This window comes from Erigeron canadensis, chromosome 2 (genome assembly GCF_010389155.1).
Source record: "Erigeron canadensis isolate Cc75 chromosome 2, C_canadensis_v1, whole genome shotgun sequence".
Taxonomy (NCBI): Eukaryota; Viridiplantae; Streptophyta; class Magnoliopsida; order Asterales; family Asteraceae; genus Erigeron; species Erigeron canadensis.
The window spans coordinates 40116641-40137874 of NC_057762.1; the positions used below are offsets into that span (position 1 = coordinate 40116641).

General features: G+C 31.2%; 3 protein-coding genes across 3 annotated transcripts; 2 read left to right on the forward strand and 1 right to left on the reverse strand.

Annotated features, from left to right (window-relative positions):
* Window positions 1–8653: 8653 nt before the first annotated feature.
* On the forward strand, window positions 8654–9967 carry LOC122588495 (bZIP transcription factor 11-like). Its single transcript, XM_043760627.1, has one exon. The coding sequence runs from the start codon at window positions 9166–9168 to the stop codon at window positions 9649–9651; it is 486 nt and encodes a 161-aa protein (XP_043616562.1). The 5' UTR covers window positions 8654–9165; the 3' UTR covers window positions 9652–9967.
* Window positions 9968–14765: 4798 nt separating this feature from the next.
* Window positions 14766–16121, forward strand: LOC122589522 (TLC domain-containing protein 5-like). The gene is made up of 5 exons (XM_043761821.1): window positions 14766–15091; window positions 15302–15442; window positions 15522–15641; window positions 15730–15825; window positions 15905–16121. The coding sequence occupies exons 1-5, from the start codon at window positions 14870–14872 to the stop codon at window positions 16007–16009; spliced, it is 684 nt and encodes a 227-aa protein (XP_043617756.1). The 5' UTR covers window positions 14766–14869; the 3' UTR covers window positions 16010–16121.
* Window positions 16122–17540: 1419 nt separating this feature from the next.
* Window positions 17541–19421, reverse strand: LOC122589521 (peroxidase 9-like). The gene is made up of 4 exons (XM_043761820.1): window positions 19066–19421; window positions 18751–18942; window positions 18194–18359; window positions 17541–18089 (listed from the first exon to the last, which is right to left on the reverse strand). The coding sequence occupies exons 1-4, from the start codon at window positions 19402–19404 to the stop codon at window positions 17677–17679; spliced, it is 1110 nt and encodes a 369-aa protein (XP_043617755.1). The 5' UTR covers window positions 19405–19421; the 3' UTR covers window positions 17541–17676.
* Between the last annotated feature and the right edge of the window lie 1813 nt (window positions 19422–21234).

Below are 21234 nucleotides of genomic sequence, written 5' to 3' on the forward strand. Positions count from 1 at the left end.
ATTTTTAAAATTTTAAATTGTTAAGTTAATTGTTCCCGTGGCATTGACAACCCCATTAAATAACTTTTGCTTAGACCCTATGTAACGGCAATTTTATTGAATATACTGAAAACAACCAAAAATGTTAAGTTACTTATAAAGTTGTATTTGGAATTTGATTCCCATAAACTTATTTTCTCTAGAAATAAAGGTATAAAATATCAAAAAAATAAATAATCACCGACTTCATTATAATATACTTTAAATAAAGTAATACAAGATTCCTTTTTAGGATAGTAAGTAACTGCTCAGTGCCGTTTTCTGCGGGTTTTGAGCCCCAATACCTCGACGGTGTATGGGGGAGGTTAAGATGTAGGCAGACCTTACCTCTACCAAAGTAGAGAGGCTGCTTCCAGTTTCTACCTAAATGGTAGAAAAGGCCCTCCAACCTTTGCATGGGATGAGGATCGAACCCATAACCTCTGTCTCCAGAGACAAGAGTGTTTATCACTGATCCAACCATGCTGCTTCCTTTTTAGGATAAACACTTTTAATTTTAAAAGCTTATAGAATTAAGTAAATATTATCCTGGCCCTAGAAGAGGAAACACACCATGTTAATTTAATAGAAAATGAAGAAAGGTACTATTGCTACATGCAATGAACATTGGGAGAAAAGTATTCGACATCAATACTTTCATATCGCCCATAATAAGATCTTATAACATATGATAATTGTCAATTTACCAAATATTTAATTTAAATTTGCTTAGTACTTAAACAAAAAGCATTAAATTTATCTAACAAGTGTTTGGGAAATTTAAAGTCATACAGCATGAGAAATAATGAATGAGCTAAAAATGTATTTTTTATGAGAGTGTATTTGTGGAACCGTGGAAATGTTAAAAAAATACTATTTTTTTTAACAACAACTATTAACACATCTACCACAATCATATTATATTGGATTGTACAGTGTGAAATAAAAGATGTTTTTTATGGTAAATTAATTAAAAAGATTGATACAATTATCCCTTCCTTTAAAATAAAAGTTGATATTACACTGTTAATTAAGATGATAAAAGTACTCTCAAGAGTGGTACTAGAAACAACCATGCACTACTGATTGCTTTCGTATATGAGAATTGATGAAGGTATGATAAATTTGGATAAATTAACCATTTTTATACATTTTGTTATATCGCTAGCTTGTAATGTATGGTACAATTATAATAAGAGATTAGTATATTTTAAATGTAAACAACTTGACATGAATTGTCATAGTATATATGAAACTTTAACTTTGTATATTGTATATAACAAACTTTCAAATGTTGTGCATTGTATGTATCCGAGTATATGTGATAATTACATAAGACGCCACTTATAAGTTTTTTATTGTTCGAATAGATACAATAATACACAAGATTTAAAAGTTCATTACATACAATGCATAGGATTAAAGTTCGATATATATTATAACAATTCGTGTAAAGTTGTTTATATTTTGAAGTACTAATCCCTTATAATAATTAAAAAGAGTTGATATCAATATGTGCTTTTTCATTTAGGGATTATTACCTATGAATGTAATTAACTATGACCAAATGTTCATGTTATGTAAAGATCTTGTAAAATGTCTATGTCATGTAATGAACTTTCAAATTCCGATTATTAGATGTATGATGTATCTGACCAATCAAAAACTTACATGTGGTAGATTATAGGGATAAGTATCCTGGAAAGTAAAAAACTTTAGAAGAATGTCTATAGTACGTAGGAAATAACTAAAGTTGTGTGTATTGTATGTAAACAACTTTAAAAAATGTTTATTGTATGTAACAAAACATACGTGACAACCATATAGAGGTGCCACTTGTCTGATTTTAGTTGGTTGAATACATTTTCTTACATACAATAAACATTATTTTCGAGTTGTTTACATACAATACACATAATTTTAGTTATTTCCTACTATAAACATTCGTTCAAAGTTTGTTACATTCTAAAATAGTTATCCCTAGATTATATGGTTGCCACATATACCTGGATACATTCAATAACCATGATTTGAAAGTTCATTACATTACATAAACATTTTACAAGATATTTACATAACATAAACATTTTATCATAGTTATTTACATTCATATAGCTAATAATCTATTTCAGGAGTTTGGTTATGAGGTTTTCCCAAAGGGTTCTTTATGTGAAGGATTGAGGTTCATACCTTATGTTGTACGTTATAATGAATTACTAGTTTAAGATCCGACGATTGATATTTGTTGTTAAAAAAAAATAATAAGCTAACACATAAATGCTTTATAATTTGTGTGATTAATTAAGTTAAAAAAATATCAAATCGTAAGAACATCTTAATCATGTGTACTATTTATTACCCATCATCTCTACTCTGCAAAGCTATGATGTCTATAAAATACCCACTAAATATTTAGAAAAACCATCTGACTAACTTAGAAGTTGAGATCTTTCAATATATACCTTCGGCCCCAGTTTCTAAAGAAACAGGTGATCCTCGGTCTATTGCCAAGTGATTTGATTAACTAAGAGGGTATTTGGGGTTGCGTTTACAAAATAAATTTTGCGTTTTCAAAATAGATTTTGAGTTGCGTTTTGAAAAAGCATGTAGGTACATGCTTCTCCAAAATTGCGTTTTCATAACACATAATCACTTTTTCTACACAAACACTTTTTAAAATTATTTGCGTTTTACAAACATAATTATCAAATAATCACTTTATATCGTAATCCCAAACACCCTCTAATTATATGTACCTTCTGAATGAATCAAACAATTTCACTCTTGGGAGAAAAATAAAGCAAGTATTATTTTGATATATGGCTATAAACTAACTTTAATAGATAAAGAAACCTATAAGCGCAAGGACATATCATGTGAAAGTTTTGTCGATCAACTAATTTTACATATTTCATTCTATTTTATTTCATTTTTTCCAATTATAAAAGGGTATTGAAGAGGAAAATTATCTTCTTTTAGTAATTTTTAGCTCCTCAAAATTGCATGGTCCCTTCATGTATGAATTCTTGCATGATCCATCTTTTAAAAGCCAAATCTCTCTCGTACCCCGCCTCTTTATATAATGGACCGGCCTCATCTTTAAATCTACGCGTACAGTATTCCATGTGAAGTTTCTGAATTTGTATTAACCTCAACCAACAGGCAACAACAAGAAGTGATTTAAATTATTATGTCTTAATTTACCGAGTTCATTTTAAGAATATTTGAGGCTGATCTCTCGTATGCATGCATACACTTAACAATTAATTTAAGATAAATTTTACAAATTAAAAAAAAAAACCCTTACTGAATAGTTATTTATCTAGGTTCTAGGTAAAATAAAACAAGTATTAAAGTAAAACAAATAAAACAATAGATTTTCTTTCATTAACAATCATTATGCATCATTAAAATCATCATGTATCAATATATATGTGAATCTCCGTGCATCAATTTTATCACGATCTAAGGGTCAAGATCTTGTCTTATTTGTTTTACTTTAATACTTATGTTTTACAATAACTAACCCCTATTTATCTAATATATCAACATAATTTTTTATTATTATCGTGTGTATTTTTTTTTTCTAACGTTTGATATTTAGAGCCTATTAGGCAAGCTGAACAGGATGAGATTACAATAAATTCAAAGAAATAACACAGATTTTTGTCACTCAAAAGAGTTGAACCCAAAACATATATATAAAAATCATATCAGAAATGTCTCATGATAAGCTATTGGCAATTAATCCGTGTCTCACTGGCTTCATCATTATTAGCATTAACTTTAATTTTTCTTTCGTACTTTATCAGCTAGTTGTATGTTTAAAACATGCCTTATTAATTAACCGTGTACTAAATTTGATAAAGATATCCTTTTCACTTGAATATGACGTGACATAATTTGCATGTGATAGTGAATGTGAGGATTCCTAAACCTTAGTTGAATAGTACTTGGAAACTCCAAATATAAATCATTCGAAAATCGGAATAGTATCACATTATCTCATTTTCCTTACAAGACAAAATACTCACAATTTTGATTTACAATGTTGTTATGTAAAAGAATTAGTAGTAAATGTTGGATGAAAAAGTTAAATAGTTAATTTAAGGACATCTTAAATTTGGGACCATTAGGGACTATATAACTTAATTACACATGTGTCTAAGTAGTGGTGGCGGTGGTCGCCGTCGCCGGAAGATCATGGTGGTGGTCGGAGATGATGATGATGGTGGTGGTGGTGGTCGAAGATGGTGAAAAATGAATGATTGAGATTTGTCCCTAATGGTCCCTAATTTGTACGTATACGACAACGATAAACTAGCTAGAGAAGTTTGTAATATTGACTACAAATTGCCTATATAGATCCCTTGCTTTCCTGAACTATTATTAAATGATCACCAGCTAACGCAACATAGATCGACATTTGAGCGTACGTACAATTTATCTTATATGTGTTTACAAGGGACCCAAGCAAACCACCACAAAGGTTTGACTCAATCGTGAGCTTTGGGTAGTCATGTGACTTTAAAAAGTCAAGTGGTCAGAGGTGGGTACACGCAAAGCTTTGTGGTGAAGGAATTGAAGTCATACATACATATATTAGAGTGGATATAAACAAAATGTGGGATCGATGGTTTCCCTTTACACGGCGATTACTATGTTAGTAATGGGGGACATATAATATCCCCAAAGTATAAATGTATTTTTGGATTTGCCATAAAGATTGATCAATTGGCACCTGCTAATTTCCCTAGCTAGTGACCATTATAGGTAAACGTTTCATAAAAAGGTTGTGAGCTCGAATTGGTTTCTACATGTTCCTAAAAGACGTAACTAATAGTAGTTAATAGGGGCTTGAACTAAACTATACTAAAACGGGACAGCGGCCTTTGTTAAGCTAACTAGACAGGATGTACATGTTGAGTTAGAAGTAATTAAGTATGAGACATGTACAGGAGCCAAGTGAACCAAACAATGGCTAAGAGTACCCCTTTAGCCCCAAGGATCTTCGGCCCTGTCTGGCCGGATTTAGAATATTAAAAATCATGTAAATTCTCTTTGGTTTCTTTATTATAGCCAAAACATGTTTTTTTTCTCTTATCCTTTTTCTTTTTCTTCCCCAAAAACTTGTTTTTTTGTTTTTTCTTTCTAAATCAATTAAGTTCGTTTTTTTCTACAATAAGCATCTTTTTCAAGACGATCTGTGTCTAATTGTCAATTTTTGTAGTAGACATAATCCTATCCTATATATGTACTTGTTCTGCCTCTCTAGATATCTACTTCCTATATGCATGCACCATGAACCAAGAGCAATATCAACAGTATATATATATGGTCCTTTTTCTTTCTTAACTATGCTACGGCTGAAAGTATTCCACTAAAATATGTGTATTAGCAACAGCAAAAAAAGGTAATAGCAACAGTATAGTAACACAACAATATTCTAGCACAAAGTCTAGAACAAAATCGATAGAAATTGATGTTTGAGTAGCTTACATATGTGAATTCCTTTACACTCTATTCTCGAGTTAAAAATAGAAAGAAAAGAAAAGAGAAAAATGGGTAAGATAAGAAAGAAAAAGAAAATTCTAGATATAAGATACATTCTTGAGTTTGAAGAAAAATTATAGAAAAGAAAGAGAAGTAGATAATTAAAAGCATTATTGAGTTAGAAAGAAAGGAAAAGAAAAGAAAAAGATATATGATTTTACACTTATGTCCTTTTTAGCTTGGTTGTATTTAGTTATTTGAAAGCTAAATTAGTAATTATAGAGGTGCTTAAATTATTTTCCATCCAAATCTGCCAAATTTTGGGCAGAAAATTTTGGCACCAAAAAGCTTTAAATTTCCCTTTCTTTTCTATTCTTTTGCTTTACTAAAAAACTTGAGAATACAAAAAATAAGATTATTCATTTCCTTTCATCCACTTTCTATTATAAAAATAACTAAAGAATGCAGGGTTCTGAAATGTAACTTGAATGTAAATTTGTTGGGTATATAAAAAGCATTAAATTAAGTAACTTTTTTTTTTAATAATAATAAAAAAATAAATCGGCAAAAATTTCTTAGTCCCGTGTTTCAAATTCGGTACCTACACTACCACCCTGCAAGGTTATGTGTACCGGGTTATGCTAGGTGGGGAAGAAATCTACCACATAAGATTGGTTTTTTGAACCATGGTCATTATTGATTGACACTTCCACACATGAGGACCCACCATAACACAGACAAGTAACCAACTTAACAAATCCACCCTTATAAATGTAAGAAGTTAGATTAATTTGAACTTAGGTAAATCCTCTGAAGATGAAACACTTTATCAATAGGCCACCAATCTCATTGGCTATTTTTTTTTAATAAACAACAACAATCTTTAGCAGTTGCTAAGTTTCTTTGTCATGGAACCCGTGTGAAAGGCCCCGTAAATCAACTTCAATCAAAACAAAAAGAAATATTTTATATGGATCCTAATGCTTAATGTGATGTTTCATTTGTTTGAAGCGATTTTTCTAAGTCCAATTATTATTTGTGTCGTTTAGTAATACCACACAATAGTTAATTAACTTTTCTTAGAGACTTAGTATTATCCTACTATTAAAATGTTATCACATGTAAGTTAACCTCTCCAACCTTTTAATAATACATATTTTTTTTATGTTAAATTTTTGGTGTAACAATATAAACTTTAGCTCGAAATCTAAAAAAGATATTTCACTTTTCTGCCAAAGATTTACCTCTGCAGGGATTGATATTGAATCCTCAATTAGTCAATTGTCACAACATGTCCGCATCATCATTCGAGTCATCTGGACCGTGATTAAAAAGGATTGTTTGTTTAACATCATAATTTATTTAAATTCACACAAAATACACACATCTTTACAACATGTCTATTAAGAGATATATTAATCAAATTTGAAGTAAGAAAAATAATATCAATTATTAAGTAAACATTCTACTCCCATTTTTTTAGTATGAATTAAATTTTTTTCTTGATTCATGAAATTAAAGGAGGATTTCTTAAATTGAAGATTTGTACAAAATAAATTTACTTTAATATCTTTTTTCCATTTCAAAAATTGTCAATCGCATATGTAAGAGAAATATTACACGACACTGTTTATATATTTTTTGAAAGGAAAAGATTATTTCAATGAGTTGGTGTTAATAATTTTTTTAAGAATAACTCTAACTATAATTAAAATATAAAAGTGATAATTAAAAATTCATTTACTGTGGATGGATTGATCACATGGTCTCCCATTGGGTTCCTCGTATATGGAGGTAAGGATCAATCCCATAGCTAGAGTGTATTTAGACCAGTATTAATTTTTACTTTATTATTAAAAAGTAAAAAAATTTAGAAAATTCCTATAATTTTCTAGGGAAATGTTAAATACAGCCCTAACGTGCATAAAACAACTTGTACCTTCCATATTAAAAGTCTATCCCCTTATTTTCATGGTAAATGTACAAATAATTTATGCACCTTAAACACAGCCCTAAGGGTTGTGTTTAGCAGACCCCATTTTCTAAAACTTGTTCTTTATAACAAACTTTTTTAACATCTTTCTTGTATATCAAGATTTTTTTTAATAATCAATTGATATTCGATATTAGTGGACATTTTATCATACAATATATTAGTTAAACACCGCACATTCTCTAGACTATGTTAAATCATGAATTGTTACAGATAACTTAAGGGGGAAAACGAACAAGCTTGTCACTCTAAAGAGTTAAACCCAAAACCTATGAAAAAAACATTACCAGTTGAGCTATTTATTTCAAATAAAACATTGATTTATAACAATGTTGATAAATATAATGCTTATTAAATACTTTGTTAGTGCATATTGCATGTAATTTTTTTTTGAAAAGGGTATATCTATTCTACTGTATAAAGATTACACCCCCTTGTTAAATATACATTTTTAAGATATGCGAATTGATCAAACTATCATTTACGATTAAATTACGTCATTAGTCCTTTATCTTTTAAAATATATATTCATTAACCACTTTATATTAATTATCTACACTATTCGATGCCGCCACTATCACCAACAATTGCCACCACAAACTAATCGCTGCCACCATCACATGGCTGTCACATTGCGTTGTATATATCCTTCTACTTGAAATATTTGACTTTTTAATGGTTGGAAAAAAAAAAGGACATATTCAATCTTAAAAATATAAGAAGTTTAACAAAAGGGTTAAATCATACTCGTAGAAAGTTTCGTAGCTAAAAATATTAAAAATCTACATAACTACAGATTTTTATAAAGGTGATTTTAAATAATAATTCTTTAATTAGTGGTTTCTGTTGTTATTATTAGTACTTACAAAAATAAGTTTGTTTCGTACCGTGAAAAAAAAAAATCAAACAATAAATATGCGATGGAGATCGATGTAGGAGTGCATTGATTTCATGAACTTACCTTTAAAAATGATTTGTTGTTTTGCATCAACACCAGCTGTTATTACTTGTTTTGTTGTGGAAATTTCTCTCCACCCTACGTCCCCAATCACACTTTTCCCCCACCTTTTTTCCATTATTTTAACCCCTTCTTTAATTCTATATAATCATCCCTTCTCCCTTACCTAAAAAAATCTCTTCCATCTCTCTTTAACTTAGTTTCTTCTTGTTCCAATTATTATCATTTTTCGTCTTATAAAACACTCGATAGATCGATCATTCATTTATCAATCTTTCGGTGTTTTTAAATTGTCACATATATATATAGCTAGAAAACTCTTTTGTATCCTATAATTATTTTTCTTTTCTATGTATATGCTCCATTTCGTATATTTAAATGTTAGCAAAGATTGATGTCTCCTGTTCTTAGTGAAATTCTTCGGTCCGGCTTTACTATCAATTCTTCTCTTCGTCGCCGGACCCATCTTGTTCAATCTTTATCTGTCGTCTTTCTCTATTGGTTTTACGTTTTTTCATGAACAACTCGCATCTCACCACCTAGACGGCTAGACTAATATATTTTCATATCTTTATTATTTATTTTTGCTCGATTTAGTTAATTAATTACTCGTATTTCTCTTTCTAGCTATTTTTGTTAATTATTAAAAAAGTCGTGTTTAAATCAGTGTTATACATCTGTCGTTAAAAAAGAAAAAATTATTATGGCTTCCTCGAGTGGAAATTCTTCTCAGATCCAAAACTCGGGATCCGAGGAAGATTTGATGGATCAGAGAAAAAGAAAAAGGATGCAATCAAACCGAGAATCGGCACGGAGATCAAGGATGAGGAAACAAAAGCATCTAGATGATTTAACGGAACAAATCAATAAAGTCAAGAAAGATAACAGCCAGATCTTGACAACTATAAATGTCACCACACAACAGTTTGTGCATGTGGAAGCTGAAAATTCTGTTTTAAGGGCACAGATTGGTGAGCTAAGTCAAAGGCTAGATTACCTTAATGAAATCATCAACACCATGAATAGTACAACTACTACTACTACTCATTGCACCAATGATGCAAGTGGCCTATTTGGGTATGAAATAAATCAAGGTCATAATGATAATTTCATGATCAACAATCCTTGGGAAATGATGTACTTTAACCAACAACCAATCATGGTCGCTGCGGAAATGTTACAGTACTAGTGATTTACCTTCTCTCATGTTGGTGGTTTAGACTAATAACCAGTATATGGCCGATAATGAACCGGTTATCTATCTAGTGATCAATGTTATGGTACTATATTGTACTACTATAGGTTTAGGTTTGGTGGTGTGGTGCTTTATTGGTTTGTATTTTTTAGGTTTGATTGGTGGTGGTCGTTCATAGTTGTATGTTACGATGATAATTAAAATCAAGGCTTGTGTTGAGTGGAGAGGGAAAGGGAGGGAATATTATGGGTTGCTTTTTATATTTCTATTAATATTTTTATCTTTTTATAATAATGATATTTTGGAGTCATGTTTATTATGATATTGAAGTAATGATGATTAATATAGTTGTGTCTTTTAATGAATTTAAATATATGTCGTATGGCCATTGATGTTTTAGAGAGTTTAAAGATAGAAAAACCCAAGTGGGTTGCTTACTTGAACACAAGTGGTGTTGAATTTAATATACTTCGTTTTCAGTCAAGAAATCATCGATGATTAATCAATAGTAAATGATTAATTCTCTTAACTAAATAGCCTAATAATTTTTTTAACTATGAGATGTTGACATGTGAAAAAATCAGAAGGCAAGATTAGAAAAGAGAATAAATGAATACCACATGTCATCTTCTTAATGTACGTATTAGGAAGATTATTAGGCTATTTTGTTAAGAGATCGAATTTATCATTTTTCTTCAATCAATTCAAGACTAGGATGTCCTTATAATATGTAGTTTGTATTTGTACAAAGGAATCTGTATTGGTTTTAGTAATTGATTAAATACAAAAATAATCATGGCTTGCAATATTGGACTTTTCCTTATTGCACAAATATCTATATTATGATCAGTAATTTAACTGGCAATGTTGTATTTCACTCAAAGAAAATGATATATCTATCTAAACCATTCTTCTAACCATCAAATTATGACACTCGATAGAATCAGATAATAAAATTAAGAAAGATAAAAAGTAAATTACACTAAAAGAATTATTAAGTTATTTTATAATTAAAAAGATATATCATTTTTCGTATATAAAAGTGAAAAGCTAAATACTATCGTATGGTACATAAAGGTTCTTTAGTAAGTGAGTTGAGGAAGATAGAAAAGAACTAGAGAATGAATACGTAAATGAAAATGAGTGCTGATTTCCACTCGACAATTAAGACACATATTCCACTAAGCATATCTTGAGTTGGTGCATATGGTATCTCCAATGATAAGAGACAAAAGGATTTTTTTTTAAAAAAAGAACAAAACAAATAGATGGTCCGTTGATAATTTTTACAAATAGTAAGTCGACATGTATAATAGACGTGACAATGAGTACAATTATTTGATTTCTAGTACCGAATAAAGGTGAAATGCAATTGTAACGTTATTATTTACTTTTAACATTTTGTTTCTTAACTTTAAAAACATTGTGATAAACTAGATACCGGCCATATATCTCGATTGTAATTGACAAAATCATTAATCTAGCTAGCTATAGGCAAGATATTATAACTTTAAATTACCGTTGTATTGTTTTGCATGGTCATCGTGAGTACACAATCTGACTCAAATACAATATAGCTCAAGGATACATGATAACATCTGACAAATTAGTACTCTATCAAACCATCTCTCTGTACGTTATTTTCTCGTTAGAATTCATATAGCTAAATGACATTTCTTGTTACATTAACATATATTGATGATGGATCCAAATTGAACATGTATTTGATATTAACTTGTAGTCTTGTACGCTTTCTACAGAAAAAGAAACAAACTATATTTGGAAGGATCATTCTTTGATAGGTACGTACTAGCTGAAATCTCGTATGAAATTAATTAGTTTGGTTATATTTTTTTGTAGGTACGCTTTTACCAGCAAAATCCCCCTTTAATTTGATCGGATCTCATTAACCTCGCGAGACCTGAATAATCTTTCAATTGTTATATATATATTTACGCACATACTTATCATAACAATTTTTTAATTTGTTTTAATTTACTAGTTTCATCATAAGTGACTTTATATTGCTTTATCAGTTATCATAATTGCTTTATTATTATTAATTACTTAAAAGAAGAGTTAAAAGCAATAATTGTCAAACATGTACGCTAATTAAGAACAAAGCTGATCAAGCGAAATTCAACCATTTCATGCTTGCCATGAAAGATAACTATTTACAACGACTAATTTAGTATCCAATTCGACGGTTACGTAGAAAAAAGGAAGCAGCCGAGGATTAATCTTTGAATCTTTTTTAATTATTCTAAAAAATATTATTTATTTGATTGAACGAATGTTGTGTTTCAAAACAATAATTTGGCAAGTTATAGTCCTAAATTTTTCATAAACTGAAAAAGGATAGAATGTGTCCCTACGTGTACGGCCAGTCACATGCATGATGAACATAAGAGAAGAAATCATGTAGCATTGTGATTAAAAAGACATGAGACGAGATTTAAATCGCTGATCTCTGTTTTTTTACACTACATGTCCTCGATCTGTTATAATATGTAAAACTCACAATTTATTTTGTCTCTATTTAACTATAATTAAAATGTAAATAACCTCCAAGTTCGATGCCATTAATTCACTTTAATTATCTTAATTAGCATGGGTCATGCTAATTGTTATTCATTTTTAAAGATAAATATTTGTACATAGTAATCCACATGATTGTTCCTTGCAATTGTACAATCTTTTGATTATCAAGTCGAGGATTCGCTGATTATACTTGGTTGCTGATGATGTTCATCAGCGAGACATCAATGAGTCCAGCGACTTTGTGCCAACAATGCATTCTTATCCAAATTGTAAGTTAAGGCGGGAAGAATTCAAACAACAAGATCGAAGACAAGAGTTACATAGTGGTTGTTCCAACTGTAAGATACCTTGTATGGTAAAGATGCAGTTGGATAAAAAAAAAGGTTTCTCTTTCATACCCGATTTGGTAAAAAAAACAAAGGCATTTGGTGTAAGTACTTCAAGCCAATGGCATTTCGACAACCACCACCCCATCACAATTAAGACAAGGCTGTGTTGCCCTAATTCCTTCCTTATATAAGGCAACACAGCCGCACACAAGTATGTGTGTTTGTCACCACAAGTGTGCGTCACTTATTTTCTCTTTTGTAATTGGTTAAGTTTCTAGTTATTCTAAACTTAACAATTGTATGTTTATTTACTTTCTTATAAGTCAAGTTGTAATAATATCGACCATGTATTCACGGTTTAATCAATGATACATATGATTAGACTTGCATAGATTCTTGTATTTGAATTTTACTTTTATTCTTGTTCTTTACTTTCTGTTATTTATATTCTTAATATAAGTTAAGCAAACAAGTGAACTGCCACAAGTCAACACATATACCGATCAACTAGATTTATGTCATGATTATTGTCGCAAATTAACTTCATATATATATATATATATGAAGTTAAACACTTAAATAATGATAATTAGTTATGCACTATGTCAGTTTTATAGACTTTTAATGCATCAAAATGTAGTTTTTAAGTGTTCTCATTTGTTCTCATTTTAATTTCGTTCTCATTTGATTGTCAATATATATATATATATATATGGACACATGCATTGAATAACGTACATTGATACGTGTACCACGACTTGTCTCAAAAACTATTGCTAGGTACGTCTCAATGGTATGTGGACTATGGGTAATTACTTGGCTTAAGCAAAAACAACTAACTAAAATTTTGTACTGTATATTGATTATTATCTTATATTATAATTAATATTTGACTATATATTGAGAATATTTGACATTGACTCTGATTCACATAAGTTATTTATTTGGAATCCTGTTGGAAGATATATTAAAAATTATATGATTCGTAAAAACAAGCATAGTGACATGTTTCATGCTTTTGAATATATGGTTTAATTTATCGAATTATTTGGCAACATTTACTAAAAGAGACGTACCAAAACGAATATCTTCACGTAGCCAGCTCTTACATCACATGCAAACACTTCCATTTTAGCAAACATAACCTGGGACGGAACCACATTTTGAACGAAGACATTCTCAAGTTGTATTTCAACTTGATAAATGATCATGAGGTATGATTTTTGTGCAGTGAAATGCTTATTTAATTAAAAACCAAAAATAGAAGGACCCATATTTTTTTTTTTTTCTCTCATGTACTATCCACCTTAATCTATATCATCTTTAGAATATTTCTATCCCTACATATTATCAGATTTTTTTTTTATTGTTGTTTACAATCTACTTTTTAGTCGTTGTTTTAATTTCTTAGTTTAGTTTTCACTTCAGTTATTTAATTTTCATGGTCAATTTAGTTAATCAAAATTATTTAAATTTGTTATCATCCAAATCAATCAAATTCGTCACAACTTGAATACAATCACATACATTATTCATCAATTATCATGGATACAATAACTACTTATGTTATCTAACATAACTTATTTAGCTAGGTTGAAAAGGCTTTGGCATCGGGGCCCCACACGGGCGTCAGGACACCCATTTTTGACAAATTAAAACTTTTGACAAAAATGTGTACGTTGTTAACTTTGATAACGTGTAAAGTTATATAGTTTTAACCAGAAATTATAATTAAAAAATATATATATATATATATATATATATGGAACAAATTAATGAGTGAGCACCTAATGACAAATATTGCACTGAGTAAGAGGCATGACTGCATGAGGCCTTGGCATTGGGCCCCACACTGGCGTCTCCTCACACACTTTTTTTTTTTTGGCCCGAAAAAATGGTTCGGATTATCATAACAGAGGAATCTTGTAGTCGTGAAGGAGATGCTCTAAAGTCTAAACAAACCATATATAATGAATGATTCATACTCAAATCTATATTATCTATTTTATCAATCGTATGTCGTTGGTAAAATGTCCTAATCTTTCTTCATATATATTTGTGTATATACATCTAGAAAATAAATACCGCTAACCTACCTTCCTAACATGGCATCGACCCACCATATCATTAATATACGTACGTACATGAATTTTAATTTTCAGCAACAACCTAACTCCCCTAAAAGGCTTGCATTTATTGTTTTTTGTTGCTTTTATATCAGAGTTGGTTTAATAAACACAAGTTACAAAAATCCATTTTTATTTGTTAGAAACACTCTGGATGTCTATATCTTTGTTTGTTCAAGTTATTTGAAGTTAGGAAGTTGGTTGGATTAATTAGTTATGGAAGACTTTGACAAAGTTTATTTGGTTGTGTATGGTGTGGTCTCATGGACTTCTGCATTTTTGTTAACTAGAAAGATTTTACCTAAACGTTCTTTTGATTTCTGTAATCGAATCGTTTCCACAATTCATGCCGTGGTCGCGGTCATGTTGGCTGTTTTATCGGTTCAAGACTGGAGATGCCCGGTTTGTCCCCTGGCTTCGAATTCTTCCCCTCTTCAGGTACATATGAAATTTTTTTTTTTTTTTGTTATACTTTTGACCCGTTAAGTGTTCCTGAAAGAGATCTCTCTACCATTGGGTAAAAGTATGATTGTGTACATCTCACCTACCCCATACATCGCTTTTGGCAGGATTAGGTATCGTTATCTTTTTCATACTTGTGACAAAATATTGAATATATATTATGTTTTTGTTGAATTTTATTTACAGATGAGAGCTTTAGGAGTTACTCTAGCTTACTTAATCTATGATTTAGTATGTTGTTTGTTTGATAAAAGCATAAAAATCGATAATTCGGTTCATCATTTAGTTAGCATTGTTGGAATTGGAGCAGGTCTTGCATATGAAAAGGTACCTTATTTTTACAGATTTATTTTTCATAATTATATTTGGTTTCCATATTTAGAAGGTTTTCTTAATTTATGTGTAGTGTGGATCAGAAATGGTGGCTGCAATGTATATCACAGAAGTATCTAGTCCATTTCTTCATTTAAGAGAGCTTCTCAAAGAGCTTGGTTACAAGGACACAGATGTCAATTTAGCAGCTGATGTTAGTTTTCGTTTACACTTACACATATCTTACCGTTTTTGAAATATCGTTTTTCATTGATTTGATTTCGTTTGTATTGAACTCAAAGGTTGCGTTCGCATTGATGTTCACAATAGCAAGGATGTGTTTTGGACCATATCTCTGCTATGTTACACTATCTGCCAATAATCCTATTCTCATCAAGGTATATATACTTTCCCAGCTTCCAAAATTATAAGTCTATTAGGCCCTTTAAACAGAATTTTAAAATCGAATATGTGCAGGCAATGGCCTTGGGACTTCAGTTAGTCAGTGCCTTCTGGTTCTGCAAGATTGCAAGAATGGTGAAATTCAAATTCACGAAGAGATCCACGTCCAAAGCCACTTAGCTCTAGCCCATCAATGTAAACTAAAACCATTAAGAGTTAAGACTACGATTCATGAATATATATTCTCTAAAACTCTACCATTTAGAGATCTAAAATTCCATTATTCTCTCAACAACCATGATTTACTTGAGTTTTCCTTTTCAATCCCTTTTGAACATGCAATATGCTTGTAGAAACTTAAATGACCCACAAGCAGGCCGGGTTCTTACAGACAAGGAAATAGAGAAGTTACATAAAAACATATCAGACGGATATATAACTCATAGAGACGCACCAAAATGACATAATATACTTGATTAGCCATTTCGCAGTTCTTTCTCACATTTAGACGTTATAACCAATAAATGGAACCAATTTTAGATGTTGAGCAAGCAAACGGGTCAAATAAGAAAATATCGTCCTACTAAATTCATGGTCTGTTTTACTCTGTTGGTGATATTCCATTATACATTATGCATGGTATGTTTTTTTTTTCTTCCCTTTTTTTATACATATCTATGATATATGATATGATGCATACCAAAAGATGGGGCAGTACTAGAAAACTTTTCAAGGAGGGACAAATTTTAAAGGTGTATGACTATGATAGTGTGGAGTTGGGTCAAATCGGGTCTTATGATTGAATTTTCTCTAGCTCAGTTTATATTCTGTACCGCGTTGCCAGTTGATCTACTAGCCTTTTCTTTTCATTATCGGTGGAAAAACATTTATCCTACCAGGGCAAAGACTAGATATATGCATTCGATTTTTTTTTTTACGTTAATCTCTAAAGCCTCATGGGGGGTTGTAGGTGATACTCTGCCCCCTTATGCAGATGCTGCCACTTATTAAAATACTTCTAATCTAGTGCTTAGCAGAATTTGAGTTACTTCATTAACTAATTAACAGGCTGTGGCTAATTAAGCCCAAAAACTTCATTAACTACTGAGTTACTTCATTAACTAATTAAGTCCTATATATAAGAAACACATGAGTGAATTATTATTTGTTGTGTAATAAATTTTATAAATATTCTAAGGAAAATTGACATTATTATGTAGTATACTGGCTATTAAAGTCAACGAAAAGGTTCCTGGATATATTGTTGTGACAAAGAAGTTCCTTTTTGATAGATGCAGTACAGACAGCTCATCGAATATCCTTTATTACATGATTAAGTTTGTATAAAGGTGTCTAAGTTAATATTTTGAAAAGTAAATTACAAAGTTGTCATTGACATCCCAAACTTATCCCTGCACGTTGCAGTATTTGCACGTTATCCCTCTCACGCGAAAATTACATGGAATCTCCTTACAGTGGCCACACCGCCACGGTTCCAAATTCATCCCTATCACCAATGCCGTTTAAAATCAACCATTATGCTACGCCCAACCAAACTTATATATAGGACGGTTATGGTGAGAAGTGTCTTGAATATATATCATGAATTTCTACTTTTGTTAGATGCAAATTTGATTTTTCATTTGACACTGACGATTTATTAGAGGTTTTTAGTCAATGCATTAAAAGCATATGAAATATGATAGCAGAAACTTACAAGAAGCCATATTGCACCTCATTGGAAACTAGAATTTCAGCATTACAAGAAAATAGACAGCTAGCATAAACCCAGGTCATACAAGTCATGAAGTTATAATACGCAACATAAGATAGCTATACTTATTTCTTTAATTAGGCACTCGACAATTTTTCCTAACTTCGCCGTTATTACCAACGAGGGGACTAATGTTTCCCATTTTAACCATTGACCTAGCAAACTGGTCAAAGAAGAGAGCATCATCCTCTGCAAATGCCTTCACTAGAAACATAGTTTCTTCAAGATTTCCAGTAAGGAGCACTTGATCAGAAGTTAGAAGTCCTTTTCCCCACATAATGAGCTTGTAATATGTATTATCAAATTTGGCAGGAGATGAAAAATCTAGTGGAGAAATGTTGTTATCACCGCCGGTTTTTGGGCAAACTGACTTTAGATCATTGTAGTAGTTTATCTCTAGAGTTGAATCGGGTAGATTGTTTCCATCTTGATTGTATAGCCTTTGTTTAAATGCAGTGCATCTAGCCATTCCTAAGGTATGGGCTCCTTCAATAAAATAGAAAATTTTCCAGAAATTACACAAAGTCAAGAATGAACAATGAGGAAAGAAATAATAATGGTTTAAGAAATTCAGATATATTTTGACATACCAGAAAGAGAGACAAGGTCAACTTCATCAAGGCCTTGGCGTCGGAAGAATGTTATAAGGTTTTGAATGGTGGAGTTTGGTGGCGGAAGGTTGCTGTTTGCGCCATTGAGACTTGCTTGTGTTGCATCCCTTCTTCCTAATGGCAGTTCCCAGTTTGGTCCACCACTCTGTGAAATTTTTTCAGCAAGTTTATGTTGGTTAATCAAAACTTCTTGAAATTATGAGCAAATTTTCATAAAATGGTCTGTACCAAAACACTACCTGTGTTCTCAAATTTTAATTGAAAAGAAAAGAAAGTACACGAAAAGTGGATGGTTTACAAGTTTATTATTCTTGAGTTGTAAGGTAAGGAAAAGAAACCATGTAAAGACATGTATATATTAAGTTAAGACAATAGATAGAATGGTTAGAGACTTTTCCTTCTTATTCAACCCATATTAATTTGGAAGCAAAAATATGGGACAAAAAAATCCTTAAATCTCCTACCTAGCTTTTCTTACCAAAACAGAACTCGAGAATGCTAGAATGATACTCGTAGTATTAGATTTGCATGCTTACCAAAACAGTGGAACCTCGAGCAGCAAGGGCAAGAATGTCTGCACATGAAACCGTCTCAGGGCATGCTTCTTCTAATTTTGACTTAATCTCATCAACAACTTCAAATCCTCTGACTGAATTAACATTAGGCCCTGCATTCTTTTCACTCGAAAACGTTGCAGTGTCGTCCAACAAGAGAGATGCATCACATCCCTAGAATATAAGGAAATTGCAACCACAGTTAGTCCACATATATGAATTTGAGTTAAAAAAAAGTACCTTAACAACTATGCGCGCAACAAAATGTATCAAGAAAAAAGTCATATAATTACGTACCTGAACAAAACAATCATGAAAATGAAGCCTTAGTAAAGAAGCAGCCATTCTTGGCTCTTTAGCAATGACTTGCTCGAGTACAGACATGACAATGTCATTAGCTTGTGGACATGAAAAACTGTAGAACTCTGGGAAAAGGGCAGGATACCCTTGGCTGCCGCCAAAAGATCCACTTCCGCCATCAAAAGATCCACTTCCACCACCAAAAGATCCACCTCGGCCACCAAAAGACCCACCACTACCACTACCACCACCCCATCCAAAGTTGAACCCGGGAAAACCAAAGCTTGTCATGAAGGATGACAACACAACTATTAGCATGAAGAGAAAGGAAGTCATATTTGAGGAACCTAATAGTGTCTTCATTATGACAAAGCAGATTGCATGATAGCTAGTGAACAAATTATTGATGTTTATAAAGAGTGAGCCGCATGAGCTCAATAACAAAACTCAACCACCACTCTTACCAAATCTGGTTCCACTATTAGGTTGCTATGACCATTTCAAGATACATATATACACATAATACTCTTTTTGAAAAGTCCAATGAGTTCGCGTTTTTGGTGAAACGGTGACCAAGTTTCTGGGGTCATGTGCAGTAACAAACAAACTTATACGACGGGTTAGGTGTGATGACACAAGTTGAGAAGAAAATGGTTGAACGAATCCGGTTAGAATGTTGTATTTATACCAAAAGTAGAAGAGATGGAGATTGTTCATCTTGGCATAGGACGAAAAGAAAATGTTGCTGATGATCTTACTGATCAATAATTGAAATCAATCAAAAGTGTTGTTATTTTTTTTTGTAGAGTGGTTATGATTTCAGATTTACCTGCTCCTAAATCAAATATGGATCATGGTTTATGTCATCTTTCTGCCTTAGATATGATCAAAATTTGGAATACCTTGTTGGATTTAAGTATGAACACTTTTGCATTATACGCACAATACCTAAGCTTTAAATTTTAATTTAGTCTTTCATTTGCATCCGATTAAAAATCAATTCCTAATTAAACATGCGTATTTTGGATTTAAGTAATATGCTACCTACTGTCCTACATGTTATGTAAGTCTCCTCCTCACTCGTACTCTAGTCTTCACCCCACCCCCCCTCTCCTAATATTCATATTCATTATTTAATATGCAATTTCTTCGAAACTTTTTTAGATTTCCATATTTGATATTTGATTTATATATACCTTGGATGAAAGTTTTGATGCTTTTTTGTGATTTTATTGTAAAGCTAAGAAATCTTGCCAAAAAACAATGCACAAAGAAGTAGAACATTACGGAATACTTATTACGAAGGACTTAAAAGTTATATTTCTGATGGTATAACTTTCAATATCTAATTAAAGTGCTAAACAATGTGATAATTCTGATTCATCTAACTGAAGGCACGTATATATTGTTCAATTGTTGCACTTTTATACATTTTTATCAATATAACTAAAATAAGATTAAAACAGACTTTTGTGCCACGTATGGCACGTTTTATGGTGGACGTTTGTCCCTTTTCATTTACAATTTTACGTTTTCGATCTAATGCTAGTTATGTTATACTTATCAATATTCTTATTTCATATGATTTTTTTGATTTATTATTTGATTATTTTCTTTATTCCACTTATTGTCCAGTAGTATTGTCCAGACATCATCATCGACTAGAAGGCAAAAAAAAGAAAAAAAAAACATAATATACCTAGTAAAAATCGAAATTCTAGAAAGTGTTTAATATTTAACATGGGCCGCTGCTAGGTCCTTTGTACTGGGCCAACTTAGCGTGAGGCTAATCGAGTAGTCCACCTAACTTATAGTTATTTTAGTCATATAAGATAATTAAGATCAGATTTCTAAGCTGTAAAAGTTTAAAATTACGATTTTGTCGCTAAAAATATTCATAGTTTTCATGATTCAACAAATAAGAACGATATTTGAAATTACTGTTTTACCACTTTGGTCGTTTAATGTCATGATCAACACTTTTGTGGACACAAATTGCGCGTAAGTTAGGATGCTTAGCACTTGATTATAAATTGTTCATAAGAAGTTATAATGTAACTACATTTAATAATGAGATAAATATTGTTTCACCAAAAATAATTAGCCAAAAAGTTAAATTAATTAATAGCCAATAAATTATTGGGTTTTCATAAACATGGCTCAGAA

Bases quoted from the DNA above. Each gene is read 5' to 3' on its own strand.
- LOC122589521 (XM_043761820.1), bottom strand. From the start codon at position 19,404: ATGACTTCCTTTCTCTTCATGCTAATAGTTGTGTTGTCATCCTTCATG. The intron at 18,943-19,065 runs GTACGTAATTAT...CTTATATTCTAG, and splicing joins TTCATGATTGTTTTGTTCAG to GGATGTGATGCATCTCTCTT. The intron at 18,090-18,193 runs GTATGTCAAAAT...ATTTTATTGAAG, and splicing joins TGACCTTGTCTCTCTTTCTG to GAGCCCATACCTTAGGAATG.
- LOC122589522 (XM_043761821.1), top strand. From the start codon at position 14,870: ATGGAAGACTTTGACAAAGTTTATTTGGTTGTGTATGGTGTGGTCTCA. The intron at 15,443-15,521 runs GTACCTTATTTT...ATTTATGTGTAG, and splicing joins CAGGTCTTGCATATGAAAAG to TGTGGATCAGAAATGGTGGC. The intron at 15,642-15,729 runs GTTAGTTTTCGT...TTGAACTCAAAG, and splicing joins ATGTCAATTTAGCAGCTGAT to GTTGCGTTCGCATTGATGTT.
- LOC122588495 (XM_043760627.1), top strand. From the start codon at position 9,166: ATGGCTTCCTCGAGTGGAAATTCTTCTCAGATCCAAAACTCGGGATCC.